Source organism: Pelodiscus sinensis, chromosome 15, assembly GCF_052426305.1.
Source record: "Pelodiscus sinensis isolate ZL-2025 chromosome 15, ASM5242630v1, whole genome shotgun sequence".
In the NCBI taxonomy this organism is placed as follows: domain Eukaryota; kingdom Metazoa; phylum Chordata; order Testudines; family Trionychidae; genus Pelodiscus; species Pelodiscus sinensis.
Window position 1 is genome coordinate 32,548,838 of NC_143066.1, and position 25,291 is coordinate 32,574,128.

General features: G+C 44.8%; 1 protein-coding gene across 2 annotated transcripts in view; it reads left to right on the top strand.

Moving 5' to 3' along the window:
* Positions 1 to 18,207: 18,207 nt before the first annotated feature.
* Positions 18,208 to 25,291, top strand: part of FOXK1 (forkhead box K1) — an 80,216-nt gene continuing 73,132 nt past the window's right edge. The window contains exon 1 of one of the 2 annotated variants that reach the window (XM_075899642.2): positions 18,208 to 18,757. In XM_075899642.2, coding sequence (XP_075755757.2) covers positions 18,378 to 18,757 — 380 coding nt within the window. In that variant the 5' untranslated portion in view covers positions 18,208 to 18,377. The remainder of the gene's footprint in view (positions 18,758 to 25,291) is intronic. The other variant, XM_075899643.2, reaches the window with a different exon arrangement.

The following is a 25,291-nucleotide window of genomic DNA, read 5'->3' on the forward strand; positions in this document are numbered from 1 at the left end:
TGGCCAACACTGTATTTCAAAAGCAGGGTAGTGTTTTCTTAACACCCCCCCCCATGGAGGAGGAGGATTCTGTGCTCATGGGGCCAGCAGTGGGTGCCCAGTACCACTGGGGCAGGATGGGGTAGGGGGGCTAACCAGGTAGCAGTGGAGGAAACCTTTCGCTCCCTGCAGCTTTAAGCGTTTGATCTGGGCAGCGCTGAGTACGCTGTTCCCAGTGTTTGGCTTGTCCATTGGCCATCAGCGGGGGTTCTTGCATGCTTAGCGTTTAAGGCAGCGATCGAGATGCAGCCGTGTTAGTCTGGTGTAGCTGAAACAAAAGACAGGACTATGCAGCACTTTAAAGACTCACAAGATGGTTTATTAGGTGATGCGCTTTCGTGGGCCAGACCCACTTCCTCAGATCAAATTGTGGAAGAAAATTGGCACGACCATATATACGGAAGTGATACAATCAAAAAGACAGCGTGTAAGTGCTGTTGGTTCAGGACAACGTGTTCAGTGCTTCTCAGGATCAAGGTAGCTAGAGAGAAGGTAAAGCCTGTACCAGAGATCTTTCTGATTCAGTGCCTTCTGTCTTAAAAGGTGCCCTTGCATGATGAGTCCAGTGCTGCTAAACCTTTATTATAATTCACTCACTTCACACCTGCTAAGTGGCTGATTTGTGTCTTGTCAGAGGCCATCAGGTTGAATGTAGGACCTTGCTTTGCTCAGCCAATACATCTGAAACTTTGGGGATTTTTTTTGGGGGGGGGAATTTTTGAAAACCATTGGCCTACGAAAATGCTTTGGTTTACAGCAGTGTTACTTTTCAGTCTGATATGTGCAAAGAATAAAGGCATTACAATACACATATCTGTTTAGCATTCCCTTTGTGTTGCTCTCCGTCCCTACATGAATGCATGCCCTGCTTGTGGGATTGGATTGACCATGTGGGAAGATTTGGGGTTCCCGATCTTTGTTTAGTGTTGTTAACTTTAGTTTTCTAAGAAAAACTCTTTGTTTTAAATGTGAAAGAGATCTTTAGTGTTGTTTAATTGAAAACCTAATTTTGCCCAAGATTCTTGAGTAAGGAAACTTACTCTTAATTAGGAATGTTTCGGGTGTTTGTTTAACAGAGTTGGTTACATTCAGTGAAGTCTCCTTCCTGGGAGCCAGGGGCTGTCAGCTCCACTCCCAGGGAGAAGGCTGCGCTGCTGCAGTGAAGCATCTCTGCTGCCTGCTCTGCTCAGAGAGAGGAGGCTTCACTGAGGCAGCAGTGGTTACACAGTTACCCTATCCTATTAAATGATTTTAACATCCCTACTCCTAATATAGCTTGTATTACTTTCAGCACCTATTTGTTAAACTCGCACACAATATCTGTCTTAGTGAGTACAAGCTGCTCAGCAAACATTTTAGTTTTATAAATACAAGTATATGTTAGAACAACAAAAACAAATGTTTTCCTTGCTTTTTAAAAATTCCAATGTCCTCAGTTGTTTGACCTGTCTGAAAACCAGCAGCTGTAGTGAAAGTGAAACTGACTATAAACAAAAGTGAAACAGAGATTATTGATTTTCATTGTCCAAGGTGAGAGGCAAGTAAATTGGGGATTTAAAATCCTTTCACTTTTAATATTATAAGGACTTGTGTGTAATGTAGGGAAATAAATGTGTTTACTATCTATGACTTTTAAATGGATAGTGGTTCTTTAAAGTGATTATAAATCATTACAAGTCCAATACTGTTTCCCAGAAGTTGTAGCAAAATTGCTATAACTGCTGGAATCAATGGAAAGAGAATGAAGAATGGAAAGAGAAAATGGATCAGCCCTTAATCTAGGATTGAAGTGAGAGGGAGGGTTAGTACTCTAAGTCAAAGCAATGTTTGGATTGCCCCTCCCATGGAAATGCCCACAGGAGGAGAAGCAATAGGAAACAGGGGTCTTTTCCCTATGGAACAAAGTTCACACCTTGCTAGAACACTCAGAGGTTTTTCCCCCAGAATCCAGAAATTCCAAAGGATTCTCAGGCCGCCTGAGGCCCTCTGAAGTAAATTGTTTAATGCTACCTTTGCTACTCAGCAGTTCAAGAACAACTGGTGGCATGTACCAGTTGAGGGAGGTTAGCCGGCCCCACCTCATTTCTTCTGTGTGAGGCCTCTCCCTTTCCACAGCCCAGAGCCCCCACACTGTGGCTGCTGGGCAGCAGGGTAACTAGGTATTTTTGCTCCCGGGGCAAAATATTAACAATGCACCTCCCCCCCCCGTTAGGTCAGCCCCCGCCGCGCGCTTTACTATTGCAGTTTATTGTTTTTACTTCTTGCATCTTTGCACCCCTGATTTGGATGCACCCGGAGCCAGTGCCCTGCTTCTGGGTCTTCCTTCCCCAACTCCAGGCCACTCCAGAATCTCCAGAACCTCCAGTCCTGGATCCCTGTCTCTGGAGTGCCAGGCTGGCAGCATATCCCCAGCCACCCAAAGCCCTGGGCCACAGGACAAACCTTGCTAGCCCCAGCCCAGTCGCAGGGGAACAGTGCTGGTGGAAGCAGTAGGGTGCCTGGGGGCAGACCGTGGATGGGGTTACATAGGGCTGTTTGGGGAAGTTCAGCATCCCCTGGCCTGCGAGTCTCACGGCCCATGACTGGGGGGCCAATTGAGCCCATGGCACAGATTACAGCATTCTGAAACATCTTCTGATTTAATGACACTCAGCATGTGAGGTCTAGGGATGCTCCAGCCATATAGCCTCTTTTCTGTCTGGATCCGTGCCTCTTTTGAGGGCTCTTCAAGACAGTCAAGACGAGGGATGCTGCTGCTGCTGCCTCAACCATTGGGACACAGGAAATCCACCTGGACAACACCTACCACATCCTTCCCCTGAGCCATAACAAGGCCCTTAATGTACAACACACAAATTTGTTGGATTCTAAAGGCCATTAATCCCTAGCAGAAGATGGGCTGTGTATAAAATCAGACTGCAGTAGTACAGACCCTCTTTCCTTAACCTCTGTAATGTATAATGTTAACACTAGCTTTAATAAAATGTTTAAATCTGTTTCATCTGAAGGGACCATTGCAAGCCAGCGCTAAGGCATGTCGCCTCAGTGCTCAACAGAGACTTCTCTCAAAATGGAAGCAGCACAGGAGTGGAGATAAGAAATAGCATGTGTTCATGTTCTTTCATCACTGCCAGTTAGTGCTGGACTCTTCTGCTCTCAATGTGACTCTGCCCATATCCACCCTCTCAGCCTTGCAAGCCTAGCTGTATACAGTCTGCACATCTAACTTATTCCCATGGTCATGAGCAAAACATTTCCATAAGGTGGGTGCATAATTGGCTGGATAACCGTAGTCAGAGAGTTGTTGTTAACGGTGCTAAATCCTGCTGGAAAGGGATAACAAGTGGAGTTCTGCAAGGGTCTGTTTTGGGACCTGTACTGTTCAATATCTTCATCAATGATGTAGATATTGGGATAGAGAGTACGCTTATTAAGTTTGCAGATGATACCAAACTGGGTGGGGTTGCAACTTCTTTGGAGGATAGGGACATAATTCAAAATGACCTTAGCAAGTTAGAGAAATGGTCAGAGGTAAACAGGATGAAGTTTAATAAAGAGAAATGCAAAGTGCTCCACTTAAGAAGGAACAATCAGTTCCATACATACAAGATGGGAAGCGACTGTCTAGGAAGGAGCATCGCGGAAAGGGATCTAGGGGTCATAGTGGACCACAAGTTGAATATGAGTCAACAGTGTGATGTTGTTGCAAAAAAAGCAAATATGATTCTAGGTTGTATCAACAGGTGTGTTGTAAGCAAAACTCGTGAAGTCATTCTGCCGCTCTACTCTGCACTAGTTAGGCCTCAGCTGGAGTACTGTGTCCAGTTCTGGGCGCCACATTTCAAGAAAGATGTGGAGAAATTGGAAAGGGTACAGAGAAGAGCGACAAGAATGATTAAAGGTCTAGAGAACATGACCTATGAAGCCAGGCTTCATGAACTGGGGTTGTTTAGTTTGGAAAAAAGAAGATTAAGGGGGGACATGATAGCGGTTTTCAAATATCTAAAAGGGTGTCACAAGGAGGAAGGAGAAAATTTGTTCCTCTTGGTTTCTGAGGACAGGACAAGGAGTAATGGGCTTAAAGTGCAGCAGGGGAGGTTTAGATTGGACATTAGGAAAAAATTCCTAACTGTCAGGGTGGTCAAATATTGGAATAAATTGCCAAGGGAGGTGGTGGAATCTCCCTCTCTGGAGATATTTAAGAACAGGTTAGATAGACATCTGTCAGGGATGGTGTAGACGGAGCTTGGTCCTGTCTTGAGGGCGGGGGGCTGGACTCGATGACCTCTCGAGGTCCCTTCCAGTGCTATGATTCTATGATATGGTGCCAGAAGTGCCCATTCATTAGGCCTGATCTTGCACCACTGAAGTTAATGGGAGTAAGGCCTGGCCCAGTGTTGACTTTTCATCTTTGTAAAGTATCTTGCTTATCATAGACATGCTGACAGTGGGACATAGAGCATTTCTAGCTGCATACTGTCATTGGCTCTGATTTTGAAGCAAGCGCTTACAGAACGTGAGTAAGGAATGTGAGCATGCTATAGAGCAGAGGTTCTCAATCAGCGGTATGCATATCCCTGGGGGTACGCAGAGATCTTCTAGGGCAGTGTTTCCCAAATGGTGTTCTGAGGAACCCCGGGGTTCCGCGAAGTGCAAATAAGGGTTCTGCGAGAAAATTCCATTATAATAACATTTTATGATTACAAAATAATAATTAATATTTAAGCATTTATTCATTTTACAGCCTCTCCCTGAGTTACAAATGAGTTACGGACCAAACACTTGGCCGTAACTTGATCTGTTCATAACTCAGACCCCATTGAGTTATACGCGACCGCGCTGTTCGTAAGCGCGGGTCGCGTTCATAACTCGGGGACTGCCTTTATGACCGCTCCATGGGAGCTTTGGTCGTAAGTGCGAACGGTCGTAACTTGACCGTTCGCAACTCGGGGAGCGGCTGTACTGAAAACAGTTTTCACTTGTGTTTGCCATGATAAGTGTCCCTGTATAATGCCGGCTTAGCCAGTGAGTGGGGACCATGGTATCACTATTCAGCGGTGCATGCACAGTCAGTCAGGTGCGATCGCCTGTTATATACCACCGTAAATCTAGCACTCACTCTCAGGGAGCGTGGATCACGTAGGTGACTGAATATGAATATACTAGCGTCACGACGGACAAAGCTGAAGCTTCAGCTGTCAAACCAGTTGCTTGTATGGAGTGCACAGGCACTGCTCTCGCGAATACTTTACTTCAGTATAGTCGCATGATTTCTAGTATTTAAAAATTTAAGCATGACAAATATAAATGGACTGTGATAGATTAATCTATTAATCTAATGTTGATCTCATGACCTTGTTTAGCATTTGTCTATTACAGGCAGTCCCCGAGTTACGCGGATCCGACTTACGTCGGATCCGCACTTACGAATGGGGCTTTCTCGCCCCGGAGCTCGCAGGCAGCGGGACCACCCAGAGCGCAGCAGTCCTGCCACCTCGATCTCCGGGGCGAGAAAAGCTGCTCCGGGTGCCCCTGGTCTGCTGGGGACCGTCTCCAGCAGACCAGGGACACCTGGAGCAAAGCCGGGGAGGCAGAGGGGTGCTGCGCCTCTGAGGCTTTGCTCTGGCAAAGCCTCAGAGGCGCGGCACCCCGCCGCCGCTTTGCTCCCCGTGTCCCTGGTCTGCGGGGGGGGGCGCAGCTAGTGGGGGGGGGCGCAGACCAGGCTTTTGTTGTGGAACCTGGGGTAGAGCAGCTGGGGTGCTGCCGGGTTGGTCCTGCAGGGACCTATCTGGCAGCCCAGCTATTCTGTCCCAGGCTCGAGATTCAGCCGCTGTTGAAATTGATCAGTGGCTGATTCCAGGAAGCTGGGGGCAGAGCAATTCTGCCTCCAGCTTCCTATAGTCAGCCCCTGGTCAGTTTCAGCAGCAGCGGCTGAATCTGGAGCCAGTTCCGACTTACATACAAAATTCAACTTAAGAACAAACCTATAGTCCCTATCTTGTACGTAACCCGGGGACTGCCTGTATTATCCTTACTGTTTTATGGTCTACATTTTCAGCTCCATATATAAGACTGTTATTAGGGGTTCCGCAAAATTATTTCGAGTTTAAAAGGGTTCCATGGCCAAATAAAATTGGGAAACACTGGGCTAGCAGCATAACCAACACTTCCACTGCTTGCTGGGCTGTTAGAGACATTTAGAGGTAAATTAGAGCTAAATAACAGCACAAAATACTGAGAACTAGAATTGGTGGCTGTAAACAAACTTTATGGGACTGCAGAAAACTTTGCTACACCCATGAAAAGTGGACATCAGGCTAACTAAAATCTTTATGGATGATGGATGTGTTTGGACCAGAGAATTCTGGATTAGAGAGCTTTAATCTTACAATACTGATATTCCAAATGATTTTTATAATTATTTTGTAAAAATAAGAAAATGAGCAATTTTTCCATAATATTGTGCTGTGACACCTTTTTTAATGTCTGATTTTGTAAGCATGTAGTTTTTAAGTGAGGTGTAATTTGGGGACACACAAGACAAATCAGACTCCTGAAAGTGGTATAGTAGTCAGGAAAGGTTGAGAACCATTGCTCTAGAGAAATATTTTGTACTCACATAGCATAGAGGTTGCTATGGAAATAAAACCACTGAGGAGGGGAAAGTGAAAAGACTAGGCAGGCAGCTTTATTTTCTGCTCCCAAACACTTGTACATTTGACTGTCAGAAGACTAAGAAGTTCCTGTTTGTCTGCAGTGATGAACAGTTGAGCTCCTTACTAGCAAGATGTGCCCTGTGGGGATGCAATTGCTAGTTAAAAGCAATTTTTCTGGAGTAGGAGTTTGCTAAAATAGCACTTGCATACATACCACATGTAGGCTGCTCACAAAGGAGATCCAGATTCTGTAAAAATGGAGGTTTGAGGTTAATAGAAGCTAATGGCTGAAAGATGATAGAATAATGAAAAATTATATTTGCTTATATCACCCTGTCTTGCATTATGGGTCTGATTAGAAATGTTGTGTATCATTTACACTTGTAAATATGAGAGTATGATTGGTAGAAACTGCCATTCTGATTGGGATAACGTTTTACATTCCCTTTAGACAGCTATTAATTACAGTGAAAGGTACAAGGCAGTAAACAATCAGGCTGTGTTTTCACATCAAGTATTTTGTAAATATTGCATAACAAAGTGTGTAGTTTTTCTGGATTGCGCTGGATTGTCTGGCTTCTTGGCGGTGTTGTAAGGCAAGAGGCTTAAGATCAGCTGTTCTCAACCATCCAAACAATGCACATAGTTAGTTTACAGTAGCAAATGGGAAGTATATGCCATAGTTGGGCAGAGATTCAATTTTATCCACTTTTTCCAGTTGTTCCTAATAGTCTCAGAATATATTCCTTTTGGGCTGAGATTTTCCAAATGTGATCTCAACTCAAGGGAGAATATTATTTCAATTATTTGTATTGGATTGATGCATCTATTTTCCATCATTGTGCTGAAAATGACATTTCTCCATATGCTCTGATCAGAAATGTACTCTTATCATTTAAGAATGACAGAAATGAAAAATGTCAGACTGGGCTTGTTGTATATATCTAACTGAGCTCTAAGTTCCAAGCCAAGTTTGAACAAAAATGGTTCAATATTTTTAAAACTGCAGAAGAAAATGTCTCTATAAATGCTATGAATTATTATAATCACACTCCTTGAAGTGCTATTGCTTTTATAAAATTATTTTTATAATAATCTTGTCCAAGCCCATCCCTCAAGGAGTGTGCAATTTATCAGTCTCTGGCACAGGATCTGGTAAATGGCCAGCATCGAGAATGGAAACACAAATAACAGATCAAATAAGGAGGGCAAGGTTTGAGCACTGGGTTCTTCTAAGTCTTTATTTTTGGTTTCAGATAACCAACTGAGATAATATATTCTTGGTAAATGTAATTACACACGCAGGCCATTAAACCTAAATAACTGTGACAGGAACATTTTCAGCATGCCAGATTTTACAGTAAATAAGCTCACAGCAGAACATTTGTAAAATAAATTCCTATGGGAAGAGTAGGTTTTCTGGGGGGTGACATTCTCAGAGTGGCATTGAAAGAGAAAGCAGTGCTATTAGCTTTACTAAGTAGGGAGGATGCTTGACACCTTGTAGGAACGAACAGCACCTTGCAGGAAGACACTGCTCCATTTTAAATAATCTTTTTCATAAAGATTTTGAGCAAATCCATGAAGAACTAATCCCTTATCGAGGGACTGTTGACATCGCATCTTACACAAGAAATTGTCTGCATTCCTTTCTGTACCTCTGCTACTGACTGTTCATTTTAGAGTGGCAGGCGGAGGATTACTTAGCTACTAGAACAAGATTTTTTGGCATTTCTTGCAGATTTTGGGAGCCCTGGTGCTCTCACCTACAGTTCTTGAATCATTAGCCAATGTTGGAGCAATATCTGACTAGGGATGTTAGACATCATTTAATTTAAGAATCGTGTAATCACACCAAATCTTACATGATTATTCAATGATCCCCGGGGGGCGGGGCTGGCAGCCAGTGTGTTCCTGGCCCTACTCCTGGGGAGCAATCCCCTGCCACCCTGCACAGACTGGCTTCTGACTGCCACCCAAGGCTGCTACCTCTGATACAGAGGCAGCAGCATGGGGTGGCAACAGCCCCCGTCTGCGTGTGTTTACTTCTGGGTCCCACCTGTCCCCCTCACCCTCCATGCCGCTACCTCTCTATCAGAGGCAGCAGCATGGGTGGGGAGACGACTCCTTGGGAGCCGGTGCTCGTGGGGAGCCAGCTTTGCTAGTGGAGATACAGATACAGAAGCAGCAAGAGGAGAGGGGCTTGTAGTCATTTAAATTAACCAATAAGCCAAGGTTATCAATTAATCATTTACACAACTATATGCTAACATCCCTACATCCAACCTCTACCATTTAAAAGTGATGGGAAAAGTGTATTAACATTTCACTCCTTTTCCTAATGTAGCCTATGTTACATTTACTGTTGGGTTCACACCTATATTAGGTCACAGGTGAAATAGTTTTGGTGTTGTTTTATTATTTATACTCTTGTGGTGCCTACAGGCCCCAAATTACAGGCCCCCATTGTGCTAGGCATTGTGTTCTCTATCTTGTTTGTGAGGACATTTGTCCATCATATGATGAACACACAATTTAACAGTCACATTCTTTGCTCAGGAAAAAAATTCACTACTGGAATATTATGGGATGCTTCAGGTCAGGACTAGGGATGTTAATATCGGGTAACTGAATAGTCGATTAACCTCATACATTCTTATTGGTTACATTCCTATAGTTCCTGGGGGTGGGGCTGGCAGACAGTGTGCTCCAGCCCCACTCCTGAGGAGCCCCCTGCCACTTCGCGCTGCTGCCTCTGATGCAGAGGCAGCAGCGCAAGGTGCCAGGCGGGAGCTGGTTTGTGAGGGGAGCCAGTTTAAAAACCAGCTCCCCTCGTGGACCAGCTGACTGTTGCCCTGCGCTGCTGACTCTGATACTGAGGCAGCGATACAGACTGGCAGCAGTCCCTGTCCGGGGAGGGTTGGGGCTGAACTTCCGGACTTGGTGTGAGCTGGAATTGAACCAGGCTGCCTGCCACCTGGCTCCTAATACACTTTAAATGCAGAGCTGCAGCGGGGGTAGGTCCTGGACCTGGTGTAAGTCAGGACTGAGCCGGGCTGCTGGCCAGCCTGCTAATAAATGTACTGGCGGGGGCGGGGGCAGGGGCGGGGGCAGGAGGGAAGCATGTAATCTATAGCATTAACTACATAATCGACTACATTATTACATCCCTAGTCAGGATTGAAGTGCATTAGCAAAGAATATCAAGGAATTCAATAGGACTGAGTGCATTGGCAGAAACTGTTGGGGATGTTTGGATAACACATTGTGTGTTTAACGTACTAATAGAGTTGTATGAGATTTGAAACATAAACAACACCAATAAGTTGGCTGGTTGCCTTTAGTGCTTGCATATTGGTTATTGTGCATGGATTACTTGATTTTAAAAACAGTACCAACAGATCAAAAACCTTTGCCTTTGTTTCAGGATTCCGTCATTTCACAGAGGCATGAGAAAAATCAGAATTAAAGATCATCTATCTGAAACAAGTAAGGAAGCTACCTAGGAGAGAGAGCAAGTCCATTACGAAAATAACTCACCCTTTCAGAGCAGGGTGTTCATTTTTTACATCTGATTCAAGTGCATCTGGGCAAAAAGCACAAGACCACATCTGAAAACATGTGAGGACCGGAAGGCTGAGTCTACATTGGCAAGATTTTGCGCAAAAACTTGCTGCCTGTTTACACTGGCCGTGAGTTCTTGTTCAAGAACACTGACGTTCTAATGTAGGAAATCAGTGCTTCTTGCGCAAATACTCTGATGCTCCCGCTCAGGGATAAGCCCTCTTGTGCAACTGTTCTCGCGCAAGAGGCCAGTGTAGACAGGCAACGTTAATTTCTTGCGCAAGAAAGCCCGATGGCTAAAATAGCCATCGGAGCTTTCTTGTGCAAGAGAGCGTCAACACTGGCACGGATGCTTTTGCGCAAAAGCACATCTCTTGCGCAAAAGCACATGCCAGTGTAGACGCTCTCTTGTGCAAATACTTTAACGCAAAAACTCTTGCGTTAAAAGTATTTGCGCAAAATCATGCCAGTGTAGACGTAGCCAAAGAGAAAGAGAGAGAAAAATAGTCTGCAGTGTCTTTAAAGGGGCAGCACTGAACCGGACCAAAGGTGGGTTTGGGTTTTTGTTTTGTTTTTTTGTAATATTGTATATGTGTGTATGAGTGCTAGGGAGTGTTGGTGCGACTCTTGCGGTCTCAGCTTAGCCACTAATGATCTACAGTTGAACTGTCTCACCTAAATGCATCTGAATGGCAGTATGCACTCAGGGGAGACGTGGGTCTGATCTAGTATGGAGACAGAAGAATCTCTTCCACTTTGTAATCGCTTTCTTTCACTCTTCTTCTCATGCTCTGGCACTAGGTCAAGGCTGTGCTCATTAGGATCGTTTTCATTGTTAGCATCAGTGTGTTGTCTAGCTAGTGGGTAAATACATCCAGCAACCCACACCCAGCATGCAGTGCACATCTTTCCTCTCTGTCAAGGCTGCTTTTCAGTTCTGCTTCAGTTTGCGGATTGAGCAGATTTCCTGTGATGCTGAAGCCAGACATAATGTTTTGCTGAACTGGGACTTGATAAATATATATTCAGTCCCATACACCAGAATGGCTAGAAACAATTTGGCAAAGAGCTGTAGAAAAACAGATTTAACTAGGTCTGGGCTACTTATCTTGCAGAAATGGAAGTTAGTTTGTGTTTTAAGCAAACACTGTGCACCAGATAAATGTAGAAATGTTCTTTTTATCACTGTTCAAAACAGATTTTTATTTGTCCACCTTGGTGGTATCTGAGTGCATGATGCTAAGTACACATATCAACATGTTACAGTCAATTGTCCACAATAGATAGCACAAAATAGCCGCCCACTGCAATATTCCGCCCAGCCCAACTGTATCAGGGAGGCTGCATTGTCAGACGGACACCTGATCAGAAAGATGTGCCTTGCATCACTCTCTACAGCCAACAAAGTATGGCTCTATTCCAGCCTCCAGTCCTGTTTGTTTTAACCTTTGCTCCTCCCCCACTCAGTCATCCTATCATGCTGACAGTCCCCGTGGCCACGACAAAGCAGCATTAAGGCCTGGTCTGTATTAGAAAAATTGTACTGAGGCCACTAATTCACTCTAAAGTCAATCCAGCTACCCTGAAGTAAGCTAAACCTAAGTAAGTGAGGGTTAACCTGGTTTAAGTGCATCAGCATTAGAGGTTCGCACTGGTGTCGTTAGATTGATTTTAAATAGGCTTAATTATGAGGGCAACTTTTCTATTATGGACAAGCTCTAAGCACTCCTTCCTCCCAAAGGCTTACGGTTGGATCCTGTAGTGGTGAAGATGTGGATTGTAAGAGAGCGGTGCTGAGGCCAAAAGGGCTGTGAGCATAATACTCTATTTACTCCTTGGGTGCTACAGTAGACAGACTAGTAAGAACACTACCTAGCATCACCATCAGGCACTGAGCAGCTGACTTCGAGGAATACTGTTTTCATTTACTTCCTGGAACATACCTGATGTGAATGCTCCTCCTACTCTTGCCAGACTCATTGAGTAAATATATAATTGTACCTCAGAATAACAGAACATCCCAAAACTAGCCACTCCCAGTGTTCCCTGTAAGATGAATGCTTAGATGGCTACCCAGGAGAGATTCAGATGCCACCCAGCTGAGTAGCTGAGTGCCCACAGTCAGCAGAGTGTGTTTTTAACTGGTGGTTCACATCCACACCTGCCTTAGTGCACATAATAAAATGTATTCTGCCTAAGGATGGAAAAAATTAGATGGAACACTGGCCACTATGGCTATGTCTACCCTGCCATTTTTTGGCAGCAGAAGATATGCAAATCATGCTCTCATTTGCATATCTTCTGCCAATCCTTTTTGCGGAAGAGGTTTTGCGGTTAAAAAGCTCCATGTAGACGGGGCCATTTGTTGGAAAAAAACCCTTTTGCACAAGATCCTGTAAACCTCATTTTTTGGAGAATAAGAGATCTTGTGCAAAAGAGTTTTTTTTTCCGACAAACGGGCCCCATCTACATGGGGCTTTTTAGCGGCAAAACCTCTTCCACACAAAGGATCGGCAGAAGATATGCAAATGAGAGCATATCAATTTGCATATCTTCTGCCACAAAAAAAGTTAGGGTAGACATAGCATTGTGTATGTCCTTTGTATTCACTGGATTGATATAATCCATGTCAATACCCTACCTCTGCCCATGTACACGCTTCTCACTCCATTCACCATTTCTCATTTCAGAGTGGATGTAGCCATTTGGTCATTGCTGATGCTGAGCCAAAGCTGAGTAGTTATCACTAATGGGATGTGTCTAGACTGGCCAGTTTTTCCGGAAAATCAGCTGCTTTTCCAGAAAAACTTGCCAGCTGTCTACACTGGCCGCTTGAATTTCCGCAAAAGCACTGACTTCCTACTGTAAGAAATCAGTGCTTTTTGCGGAAATACTATGCTGCTCCCGTTCAGGCAAAAGTACTTTTGCGCAAAAGGGCCGGTGTAGACAGCTCAGATTTTTTTTCCACAAAAAAGCCCCGATCGCGAAAATGGCGATCGAGGCTTTTTTGTGGAAAAGTGCGTCTAGATTGGCATGGATGCTTTTCCGCAAAAAGTGCTTCTGCGGAAAAGTGTCTATGCCAATCTAGACACTCTGTTTCGAAAATGCTTTTAACGGAACACTTTTCCATTAAAAGAATTTCCAGAAAATCATGCCAGTCTAGACGTAGCCATGGTATATCTCTCTGGAGTTCTTATATCAGTGCTTAGCACCTTGCAGGATCAACCCCTTTAGGCTAGATCCATCCAGTACTCCTAGCCGTGGGGCACGAGGATGGAAAAGGTAAGCTAGACCCCAGAATAGAATCCCAGCTATGGTAGCGTATTGTGCTATGTCTAAACTACTGGCTGGCCACATTCATGACTTTTTGGTAATAATCGTTTCTAACCTATTGTGAGCAATGAAAATCCAAAAATATCTATTGAAAAGTCTGTCATGGAGGTAGCCTAGGTTGGTGCTTGTTCTTGGGAGGCTCTGGAGCCTGACTTTGATGCCATGTACATAGGCATAAATCAGGAATCATTCCATTCAAGTCAATGGAGTTACACTGGGGGTAAAACCGTGCCAGAATAGAAGTAGGCTCTTGCAGCGAAATCTTTAGACTCCGCTCCATTGTGCTGGTATAGTGCAAGATGCCAGAAGGCTTCCCTGAGCAGCTGGAGAGCCTCCAGCCTGGAGGAATGCCTGACTGGCGCAGAGCGGTTACAAATGGCTCTACATTATTCCTTCCTGGTTCCTTTCCCAGGGCTGGGATTGTGGCAGGAGACAAATCCTTGCACTTCAGCAATCCCCAGGCTGTCTAATGGCTGCTAGGGGAGAGTTGCTACTTGGCAGAGGTTAAAGCAACCACAGAGCTACTCTAAGATGTGCCTTTAGGACGGGGGGAACACGAAGGTGGTTGAAAGCCACCTCTGCCTGCTCCTTTAACTCCTGCACTGAGTTTTAGATCCTCTGAAGATGCTGGTCCCTGGCGTTTTGCTATTCAAGTGGGCAGAGCTGGCAGCCCTCATTTTTGCACATTCATGTATTTCCTGTGATAGTGGAGCAGTGTCACAAAGGACTGGCAGAATCCTATGCCAAGGTGACTGGGGTAATCAGTGGACTGTACTTAATGGGGTCTTTAAAACAAATAGTCTCCTTGTGATGGAAAAAGAGAGCTATACATTCTGCCTAGTAGAAAGAATGTGATATTATCTTATTCCATATGGCCTGTATCTATATTTCACTGAATTGTGGTTCTATTGCATCACATAAACAGGGTTAGGTTTGGTTAGTACTTGAGTAGGACTCTGACTACCAAGAAATAGCTCGGTAGTGTAGGAAGTGGTTGTGATGATTCAAAGGTGTTTTTTTCCCTTTCTTTTAGTCTTTCTGTTGGTACTGAACCAACTACATCGAGCCAGGGGGCACTGAGCTGCTGAAGGTGGTGTCTCAGGTGAGAAGTACAACAGAAGTCTTGACCATTCTGTAGCCATTAAAGATCCTATAGACCATTTTCCAAGAATAGGAGTTTGCTTGCAGTCCTGGCAAAATTCCAACCCAGACAATTACATTCTTTGTATTTGAAATTCACTCTCCGCTGGCTTATAGGATTTTTCTTCACCTCCTATACGCAGTCGGGTACTGCTGATATTAAATGACTGTTACATTCACCACACAAATGGGTGACATTATTTCTACCATATTTAGTTTGTAGATCAGCTTACCAGAATTGTTAAACACTTAGGAATTAGAGCTCTCAAGGCTTCTAGGATCATTTGGATTTTTATTTTATTTGTTTAATATCACAAGCAGTTTTGGGGTCTAGAAATTGCTATCAGGGCCTATGGATTATTATCATGGGATATTGTTTAATAGCTTGTCTATATGCAAAACTTTTACCAGTTATACTAGTATGATTAAACAGCTAGGCTACATCTACACTGCAGGCTTTTTGCGCAATAACTGTTTTGCGGAAGAGTTCTTGTGCAAAAAATCTTCCACAAGAGCGCATCCACACTGCCATGTGCTTTTGTGCAAGAGATGTGCTTTTGCGCAAGAGCATCCATGACAGTGTGGACACTCTCTTCTGCAAGAAAGCTCTGATGGCCATTTTAACCATAGGGGCTTCTTGTGCAAGAAATTCATGTTGTCTGTCTACACTGCCCTCTTGTGGTATAGCTCTTGCGCAAGAGGGCTTATTCTTCGTGGGGAGAGGAATAACTTCTGGAAGAAGCCCTGTTTTCCGACACTAGACTGTAAATTTACTTGCACAAGAAAGCATGTGCAGTGTACACAGCTGGAAAGTTTTTGCGCAAGAACAGCTGTTCTTGCACAAGAAGCATGCAATGTAGACACAGCCCTATAGTTTTATTGCTATAACTCCATGTGTGACTGTTATTCTGGAATGAATATGTTTTTTTCAGATTAGTATAAAGTGACAAAACTAAACTGGAAAAAAATGGATCTCGTATAAAAGGAAACTGTCCACATGTGGATTTTTTATCACAATTGTAACTGTTTAAATTTGCACCTTAGTTTATCTATATAAATTTATCTATATAGATTTACCTGGTGTTGCTCTGGTCCTTAACTCAAATAAGTTTTATTTTTCTTCATGTAAATCATTGTTCTGGGGTGGGACTGGGGATGAGGGGCTCACTATGCAGGCTGCCCTGGCGAGAATGGACAATCCCAGCCCTCTCTTACCACAGCGTTTTGGGGCCAGATGAAAAGCGCCTGTCCACAACTGTTGCAGCTGCAGCTGGCACAGCTGAGGGAGAGGTGCATGTCCTCTAGCTGGGTGATAGAAACACAAACAAGCTCTCTGAAATATATAGTAGACAGCTGTCTCTTTCTCCGCCACTGCTCCCTGCTGGCCCAATGGCATTATAGCTGTCCTGGTCCCCATCACTGACTCCTTGTTGTCATTCTACAGTATAACTGTGCCTCCTACCATACCCCTCTCTTTCCATTTTATGAGGAAAACTGAATTCCAGGTGCATCCCATTGTCCTGGCACAACCAAACCCTTATCTTGTTTTAAGTTAGGATAAAAGGAAGCTGCATACCAAATGTGGTGGTCCTACTTCTTACTATTTAGGAGGAGCTCTTGAACAAATGGACTCTCAGACAGTTGCACATTTCTAAAATATGTTGTAAGATTTCAGCCTAGATTCTGAAGCCTAGATTTTGAAGTTTAGAATGTCAGTTGAGTCAGTTTTAAGTGATGAAAACAGCTATAAGTTTGGCTGGGAGCTCTTTTTGTTCAGAATATCACATGGTTGAATCATCACTGGGTTTTGCCTTTAGATGCAATGCAATGATATTTCAATGATTTCTTGATCTGATTATACAATTTAATAGGATGAAGATGCAGCAAAACATCACATTTCACTGGGCTGTAAATGTAAATTAACCTAAAAAGCGGACTGCCCTATGTGAGGAATATTATTTTATCTATTATAACAGTACCTAGAGCCCACAAACAAGATTGGGACTCATTGTGGGCAGCCCTGTACATAGAATCACTGCCCAATAGCATTTAAAATCTAAACAGACAAGGCAAACATAGGGTGGGGGCAAAAGCAGCATTTTATAGAGAGGGAACTGATCTATCTAAAGGTTAAAGGTAAAATTTTCAAACATACATAGGTAGTGCTTGAGACTTAGCCTCTTATGTCACTTTTGAAAATGGCAGAGATTCCTAAGCCACAAAGATTTTTTTTTTTTTGAAAAAAAAATCCCCCAAACTACTTGTATAAAATTATAGTAATAGAACTGTAGAACTGGAAACAACCTCATCAAGAGATCAGCTAGTCCAGTCCTCTACACTCAGGGCAGGAGTAGGCAGGGACAATGCAAGCTAAGATGTTGTTGTTATACATTCTTTCAATGACATGTTGAAGCACAAATTTATTCTGTGGGAAAAGATGGCATCTGCATAGTATACACACACAGGGTCAGATTTTCAGAAAGGAAAATACAGATCTTATTTGCATATACAATACACAAATTGGGTAATTACACATGCAAATTACTCCTAATTAGAAGCTACATATGCAAACATATGCATTTGCACTGTGATCATAATAATTATGCTGAGTATTTTACACTTTTTGCCTTCATTTGCATTCTTTTTTTTGAAAATCAGACAAGAAGTACTTTTTCCATATGCAAGCTCCAGTCAGACATAAAGTCACAAAATTACACACATGGACCATACAATGTTACATGAACAATGTTTTCGCACATGCAATTAACGTTACACATACGCATGTACAAATACTCAATTTTACAATTACTGTTTACCAATTGCACATGCATCGGCACATATTAGCAGAGTTACAAAAACACACGGCAACAACCCAAGCCATACACAAACAGGCAAGCAACAGTCAACTGGCATCCCGAATCACAACTGCACACAAATACTGCCGGTCAAATATCAGAGGGGTAGCCGCGTGAGTCTGAATCTGCAAAAGCGGCGAGGAGTCCTGCGCATCTGACGAAGTGGGTCTTTGCCCACGAAAGCTTATGCTCCTCCACTTCCGTCCGTCTATAAGGTGCCAGAGGACTCCTCGTCGCTTTTGCCGGTCAAAGTTACACGCGCGTCGTGGCGTACACGCCTCTGCAAAACCCCCCCACCCACAGGCCATGACTCAGCTGCGCACATGGGCACCTTTGTGTGACAACACCGCCTGGCTACACACGCACACACAGTCCCACTCCCCCCGACAGGCCGGGTGCATGTGCACAGTTACGCACAGACACACAAAAAAGCACCCACGTGCGCAACAGCACCCAGGCCGCGGCAGCAGGGCCCGGCTGCTTGCGCATACGCGCGCGCACACACACACACACACACACACGCGCGCAGATTGCGCGCAACCAGGCGGCTGCACGTGGCGCGGGGCGCACACATGCCCTGTCACTCCCACGCCCCGGCCCTTGCCGGGCGGTTCCACAGGGCTCCCGCCGCGGTGGCCGCCCCCTGACGGCTCCGGGCCGCCTCCCCGGGCCCGCTTGCGCGCCCGTGCCCGTCGGCGGGGAAGAGCGGCGCGGCGGCTCCGCCCCGCTTCCCTCCCCCGCCGGCTCCGCCCCGGAGGCCGGCACGCTGGCTCGCTCCCTGCCTGGGAACATGGCTGAAGTCGGGGAGGACAGTAGCGGGGCCCGGGCCCTGCTGGCGCTGCGCTCGGCGCCCTGCAGCCCGGCCGCGGCGCCCCCTCCCGGGCCGGCGCTGCCGGGCCCCGCCGCCGCCCCGCCGGGCCCGGCCCTGGCCCGCCTGCAGGGCCGCGAGTTCGAGTTCCTCATGCGGCAGGCGGCGGTCACCATAGGCCGCAACTCCTCGCAGGGCTCGGTGGACGTGAACATGGGGCACTCGAGCTTCATCTCCCGGCGCCACCTGCAGCTCAGCTTCCAGGAGCCGCACTTCTACCTGCGCTGCCTCGGCAAGAACGGCGTCTTCGTGGACGGGGCCTTCCAGCGGCGGGGCGGCCCGGCCCTGCAGCTCCCCCCGCAGTGAGCGCGGCAGGCGTGGGCTCAGGGGGGCGGCGACTGGCACCACACCCCATAGAGGAAAGGGGTCCCCTGCCTGGGGGTGTGGACAAAACGGGGGGGGCTGACCCTGATGGGATGTGAGCTAAGGGGGGGGCCTGGCTCCCACCCCATGGACTAAAGGGGGCCCTAATTTAGGGGGGTGTCGAGTAAGGGGGGCCTGGCACCTCATCCTCTGAGGTAAAAGGGCCCCTAACTTGGGGTGAGCTTGAGGGGTTGAGGGCTAAGGGGGGGCCTGGCACCCAACCCTATGGAGCATGGGGGCCACTAACTTGGGGTGTAGACAAAGGGGATGGGTCTGGAGAGGGTGAGCAAAAGGGGGCCTAGCCCCCCATCCCTAATTTTGGGGGGTGGCTGAGCAAAGAGGATATCCCCATTCCCAGAGGATGAGGATGCACCCTTCTTCAGGGAGGTGTGAGCAAAGGGGTCACCCACATTCCTTCAGTGTTAGGAGGATGCATCCCACTCTGGGGAGACATGGGAAAGGTGAGGCATGCTGGTGAGAGTGTCCTACCATCAGAAGGGGCATCCCAACCCCATGAAAAGGAGGGGGTATCCCTATATGGGAAGGGAAGGTAAAGCCGTGTCATGCAACAGTTCGCTCTAATCTTTTCCATCCTTGTGTGGATTTTTCCATTCATATGTGGAATAAAGTTTTATGTGCACCCAGGCATGTGTGACTGTGCACCACCAGTAGGAACAAAGTAGCTGTGAGCTCTTCATTTGAAGAGCTCTTCATTCTTCTCTCCTGAGGGGCTGTACAAGCGCACAGCTTACACTGGTGCCAGGCCCCCCTGGAGGAGAGTGGAGGGGTGTTGGCCACTTCCAGCAGGATGGAGGGGAAAGTAGGGCCCTGTCCACCCCCTATCTTGAGAGAGGGTGTGTCATGTCTCAGGGTGGGGAAAAAGCAGGTGTGTGTTCTCTGTGCAGGAGGGAGAGAGCTGTTCTTCTCTGGGGAGTGGAGGAGGTGTCCTCTCTCAGCCCTAGCGGTGTCTTCACAAAAGGATGCCACCCTGGTGGTGGGGTGCTGGATGGGAGGCTGCAGAACCCAAACTCTCTAAGGCTGTGTCTACACTACGGGGCTTTATTGGAAAAAGGTACGCAAATTGTGCTCCGTAATTTGTGTACCTTTTTCCAATAGTTTTTTCGGAAGTGTCTTTTCCAGAATTTGGCCATCTGCGTTGGGTCAAATTTCGGAAAAAGCCCCTCTTTCAGAAGAGCCCTTCTTCCTTGTGGGAGGAGGAAGATAGGGCTTTGGAAAGAGCTTGTCTGCTCTTCTGCAAAAAAAAGTGGAAGAGCAGACGCGTTCCCTGGACGTGGTGGAGTTTTTGGATACCTTTGGTTTCCCGGAAAAACTCCGTAGTCTAGACTTTGCCCCAGGGAAGTGAGGCAGATAGCTGTCCCTAAGAAAGCAGTATTTAATTCTGGGGAGGTGAAAGGAAATGGGGAGTATGTTACCCCCATTAGGAAGGGACTGGATGGGAAATTTTCTCAGATGCTGGAGGAACAGCAGGATGTTTAGTGGTGGAGGGGATCTGCAGGGCTTACTTTCTCAGATGGAATGGATGGGATTGACCTTCATGTGGGGGATATAATGATTTTTCATTCCACTTTCTGCTCTGAAAACATGTACCGTGGCTGAGCACTGTTATATAGCTGCTCTAAGGTGACAGCATATTAGTGGTGGGTAACAAGCTCTGCGTATATATCTCTGTAAAGAAGTACTGTACACACAATACCATATAATTTGAGATTAAAAAGCACTATATAAATGTAGGAGATTAATATTGTATTTACGATTCTCCACTTAATTTCACCTTGTTTGCAAGAGTATATGATTCTATTTGGCAGTTTTTGGCCTTGGTAACATTCAGGATCCCTAAGGGTTATCCCTCTTTCACCAGCCGTCTGCTCAGAAGAGAGGTTTTTTTAATTACTCACTTCCTCTGCAGACTCTTTCTTTTTGTATTTAGTAATTTAGTTATAACTCCCCAGCCACTTGCTCTCTGAGGCGTTTTGGTTTTGAAATGTTTCATTTTCTAAGGAGATGTACTTTGTCTGTTTAATTAATCTTTCTTTGTAAAACAAGCCCCATAAAGCCTAGGGCATTTCTGTTGCATTGCTCCCTCTTGGTTCTGGATTTATTTGTGTGAGCTTGATCTCCTCCCTGTCATTCTGTTTCTTCATGTAGTTAATCATAAGTATTGTAACCCAAAATACTCTGAAGCAGAGAATTGACTGTTACTTTTCCCTTTGCTTGCTTGTGACTTATGGAGTGGAAAAGGAGATTTTTCCCTCTGCTCCCTCATCACTTGCAGGGGAGGAGTTTATTTACTTTTTTTTCTGTATAATTAGGAGTACTGCACAGTAAGACACCATCTCTTCTGGGCCACTGTTTATGATCCATGTAAATGAACTTCATGCCCCTCCTTTGAGTTGTAAAGTAGATTGATGCAAAACACTTTTCTAAAGGAATTTGCCCTCTTGTTCATTCCAGGTAAACAACTTCCATATTCCCTGTATCCTTCAGGCAGTTGGGTTTATAACTCAAACATAAAACAAAAAATAAACAACTTGCCTAAATCTTGGTATGCGGAGTCTTAATGAGACACAAAGTTGATCTTCTGTTTTCTTGACAAAAAGAGAATGTAAGGCTGGAACTAGTATCTGTAAGGAACCATGCCCACCTATTGTTGCCTTAATAGTATAGTCAGGAATAAAAAATAGGGATAATATATGGAGTTATACCATCTCATAGAGCTGGAAGGGACCTTGAGAAGTCATTGAGTCCAGTCCCCTGCCTTCACAGCAGGACCAAGTACCATCCCTGACAGATTTGCCCCAGATCCCTAAATGGCCCCCTCAAGGATTGAACTCTCAACCCTGGGTTTAGCAGGCCAATGCTCAAACCACTGAACTATCCCTTCCCCCGCAAACTTTAAATATTTTGTATTGAAAATTTGATGTGCATTTTATCCTGCAATTTTATTTGGTGTGAATGTCATTGTCAGGTCTGGATGTACTATGCTGTCTAAATGTGGCAGAAGAATCTTTATATTTTATTAAGCATAATGATCTAATGCATCAGTTCAATTTGGTTAACTCTAATTTAAATCATTAGTGGTTCAGGGAATACTTGTGGAGGTCTTCAGAGGGCTGGGTGGTCATATGGTACTAACTGTATTACCTTATTTCCACTTTCCATACTTTTCATATATTTAGAAGAGTATTTAATTGCTGCTGTTGCTACAGGGATGTTAGGGGAGGGAGGTTGTCTGTACAATCATAAATGAGAGGGAGTATACAAGAGACAATTGCTGTGTTCAAAAGTTGTCCACGCTATGTAAAACATTTTAACTCCATGATTTGAATTCACCATTTATCATAATTGCATTTCGAAAGTTTCCTGGAAAATGAGTTGACTACCAAATGTATTGCCTGCTAGAAACCATCTCCTGAGCTTACAGGGGGCAATATTAAAGCATTATGGCAAATCGCTACAGTTGCCATCCAAATTGTCTTTTATGGACTAAGGATGTTATGGGTGGTAATTGATTAATCGTGTAGTTGATAAAATTTGTATTGACTACATGATTAGTTGATAAGGGAAGGTGTTCTGTCCCGGCTCATGCTAGACCGCCTCTCTTACAGATAAGCTTAGGTTTATCAGGTACAAGCAGTCCCCGGGTTACATGGATCCGACTTACATTGGATCCCTACTTACAAACGGGGTGAGGCAACCCCGCACTAGCTGCTTCCCCCCAGCAGACCAGGGAGATGTGAAGCTAGTGCCCACCCCCAAGCAGACCAGGGAGACGCGGAGTGGCTTTTCTCAGCAGACACCTCTGCATGAGACTAAAGGACTGAGGGAAGTGAGGTGTGGGAGAATAAAACTGAGCTCTGGAGAAATGTTTGGCTAGAGTTTCCCCTACAATATGTACCAGGTCCGACTTACATACAAATTCAACTTAAGAACAAACCTACAGTCCCTATCTTGTACGTAACCCGGGGACTGCCTGTAGTTGAGTACTCAACTACTTGCTTATATCCCTACTATGGATGCAGGAAATATCTCTGGAAACCATATCTTTAAAACTTGTGAAATTTGGAGGCACTTGCCGCATTGTCCAGATCATGTGCTAGGCTGCATATTTTACAATATTGGAAATTAAGGGCCAGATCCTTACGTAATAAGCAGGTACATAATTTTACTTCATTGGCACTGTGCATGAGCTTAAAATCAAGCATATGTGTTAGTGGTGTCAGGGGCTAATTAAAAGTAAATCGAAAGAACGCGACAGTTTTTTCGATTGTGGAAAACCTCATTTTTACGAGGAATAACGCCTTTTTTTCGAAAGTGCTCTTTTGAAAAAAGGCGCTATTGTCCGTGAACTGTGCTTTTTGAAAGAGAGCATCCAGACTGCCTGGGTGCTCTCTTTTGAAAAAGCGGCTCGCTTTTTCGAAAGTACTGGCTGTAGTCTAGATGCTCTCTTTCGAAAGAGGCTTGTAGTCTAGATGTACCCTAAGGCTATGTCTACACTGGCATGATTTTCTGGAAATGCTTTTAACGGAAAACTTTTCCGTTAAAAGCATTTTCGGAAAAGCGCGTCCCGATTGGCAGGACGCTTTTCCGCAAAAGCACTTTTTGCGGAAAAGCGTCTGTGGCCAATCTAGACGTGCTTTTCCGCAAAAAAGCCCCGATCGCCATTTTCACGATTGGGGCTTTTTTGCGGAAAAGAAATCTCTGCTGTCTACAGTGGCCCTTTTGCGCAAAAGTCTTTCGGAAAAAGACTTTTTCCCGAACGGGAGCAGCATAGTATTTCCGCAAAAGCACTGACAATCTTACATGAGATCGTCAGTGCTTTTGCGGAAATTCAAGCGGCCAGTGTAGACAGCTGTCAAGTTTTTCCGCAAAAGCAGATGATTTTGCGGAAAAACTTGCCAGTCTAGACACAGCCTAAGAGTGAGATTTAACTCACTTGGGTTTGCAAGACACATTGACTAAAACGTCACATGCTGGTGGAAGTGTGTAGTTGGGTCAAAGCATTTCAGCTTTCTTAGTTTGTGGAAATTCAGTGTATTGGAAGTTAGTGATGGTTGCAAATATTAAATAGGCTGTTCGTTTATCATTCTTTTGTTTTGAGTTTGTGGTGTTTCTGTTGTAAGGACATTGATGGAGTCTTGTGTCTTGCATCACAGAAGAGCATTTTTGGTGAAAGACTTCTCAAAAACATTGGTTAACTGAAATTCTCTTAACGATTAGGAAACTAAAGAAACTAGTACAAAACCATCCACTTCAGTGATTTAAGCCTATAACATGGAAAGAAAGTGAAGAAAGAAACATATAAATGGAAACCCAATTAAATGATTAATTAAAAGCCAGTTTTACTTATTCTTTAAATCCTCTTCATCAGCCCTGCTATAAACTGAAAAACTAAACATTGAACTGCATGTTGCTATGCATCTGCTGTTCCGTTCATATCGTCAGGGTTTTTCTGTTCTGTATATTTTGTCCAATTTATTAAGTGCCTATCTAAAGTAATAGGTGTCATTAAGGCCTTGATCTTGTAAAGACTCATGTGCTTAACATTATGTGCTGTGAGTAGTTCTGTTCACTTCAGTGATGCGACTCACAGTGCATAAAGCTAAACATATGACTCTGTCATTGTAGGATTGGGATCTAAAGCATTAGAGGCTAGGTAAGTCATCCATAAATATAAAATTTAATTCTCAGCATTCTGTGTTTATAAATGTTGTTGTATAAAGTAGGGATGTTAAAATGCTTTCAATTAAGTAACCATGTAACTGCAGAAAATGTCAGCAGTTACATGTGAGGCGACAATCAGTTCCCCACGTGTACTGGCTCCCACCTGTGGACCCCCACCCCGAGCCCGTGCTGCTGCTGGCCCATGCTGCAGTGTGGAGGGCGGGGCAGGTGTGTCTCTGGGAGCTGGCGCTGGTGAGGAGCTGGCTTTTAAGCAGGCTCCCTGCATGAATTCAGAGCCCGCGTATAACCTTGTGACCATGAAGGTTAACCAATGAGACCAGGCACCTGGTTACACTCTCACATCCCTAGTATAAAGGGAGAGGGAAACCTAAGGCAATTCATAAGTGCCAGTGAGTAGGATTGAATTATGTGAATAAAGCAAAAATTGCACAACGTAGGAAAACTGATATGCACATACTTCAGGGTTTTGATGACCTCATAAACCACTCAAGCTCCATTCCTGTGGTTAGAATGATGCCATCATAGTATATAGTGTATAATGTCTGTATAGTGTTGTATAGCTCACAGTTCCCGCTGAACAATGTATACATATTAAGGAAATGCTTTGACCACATAACCACGACTACAAAGCTAGAGTTGTTTCTGAAATGCTGTAGGTGCAACCATTCTGATTGCTCTTTTCCTGCAAAGTTCTGTTTCTTAACTGTTGCATAACTAGTGTTCCTGGGGTTTTATTGGCTTACTTTTTAGCAATTTTCAAGGTTGTTGTA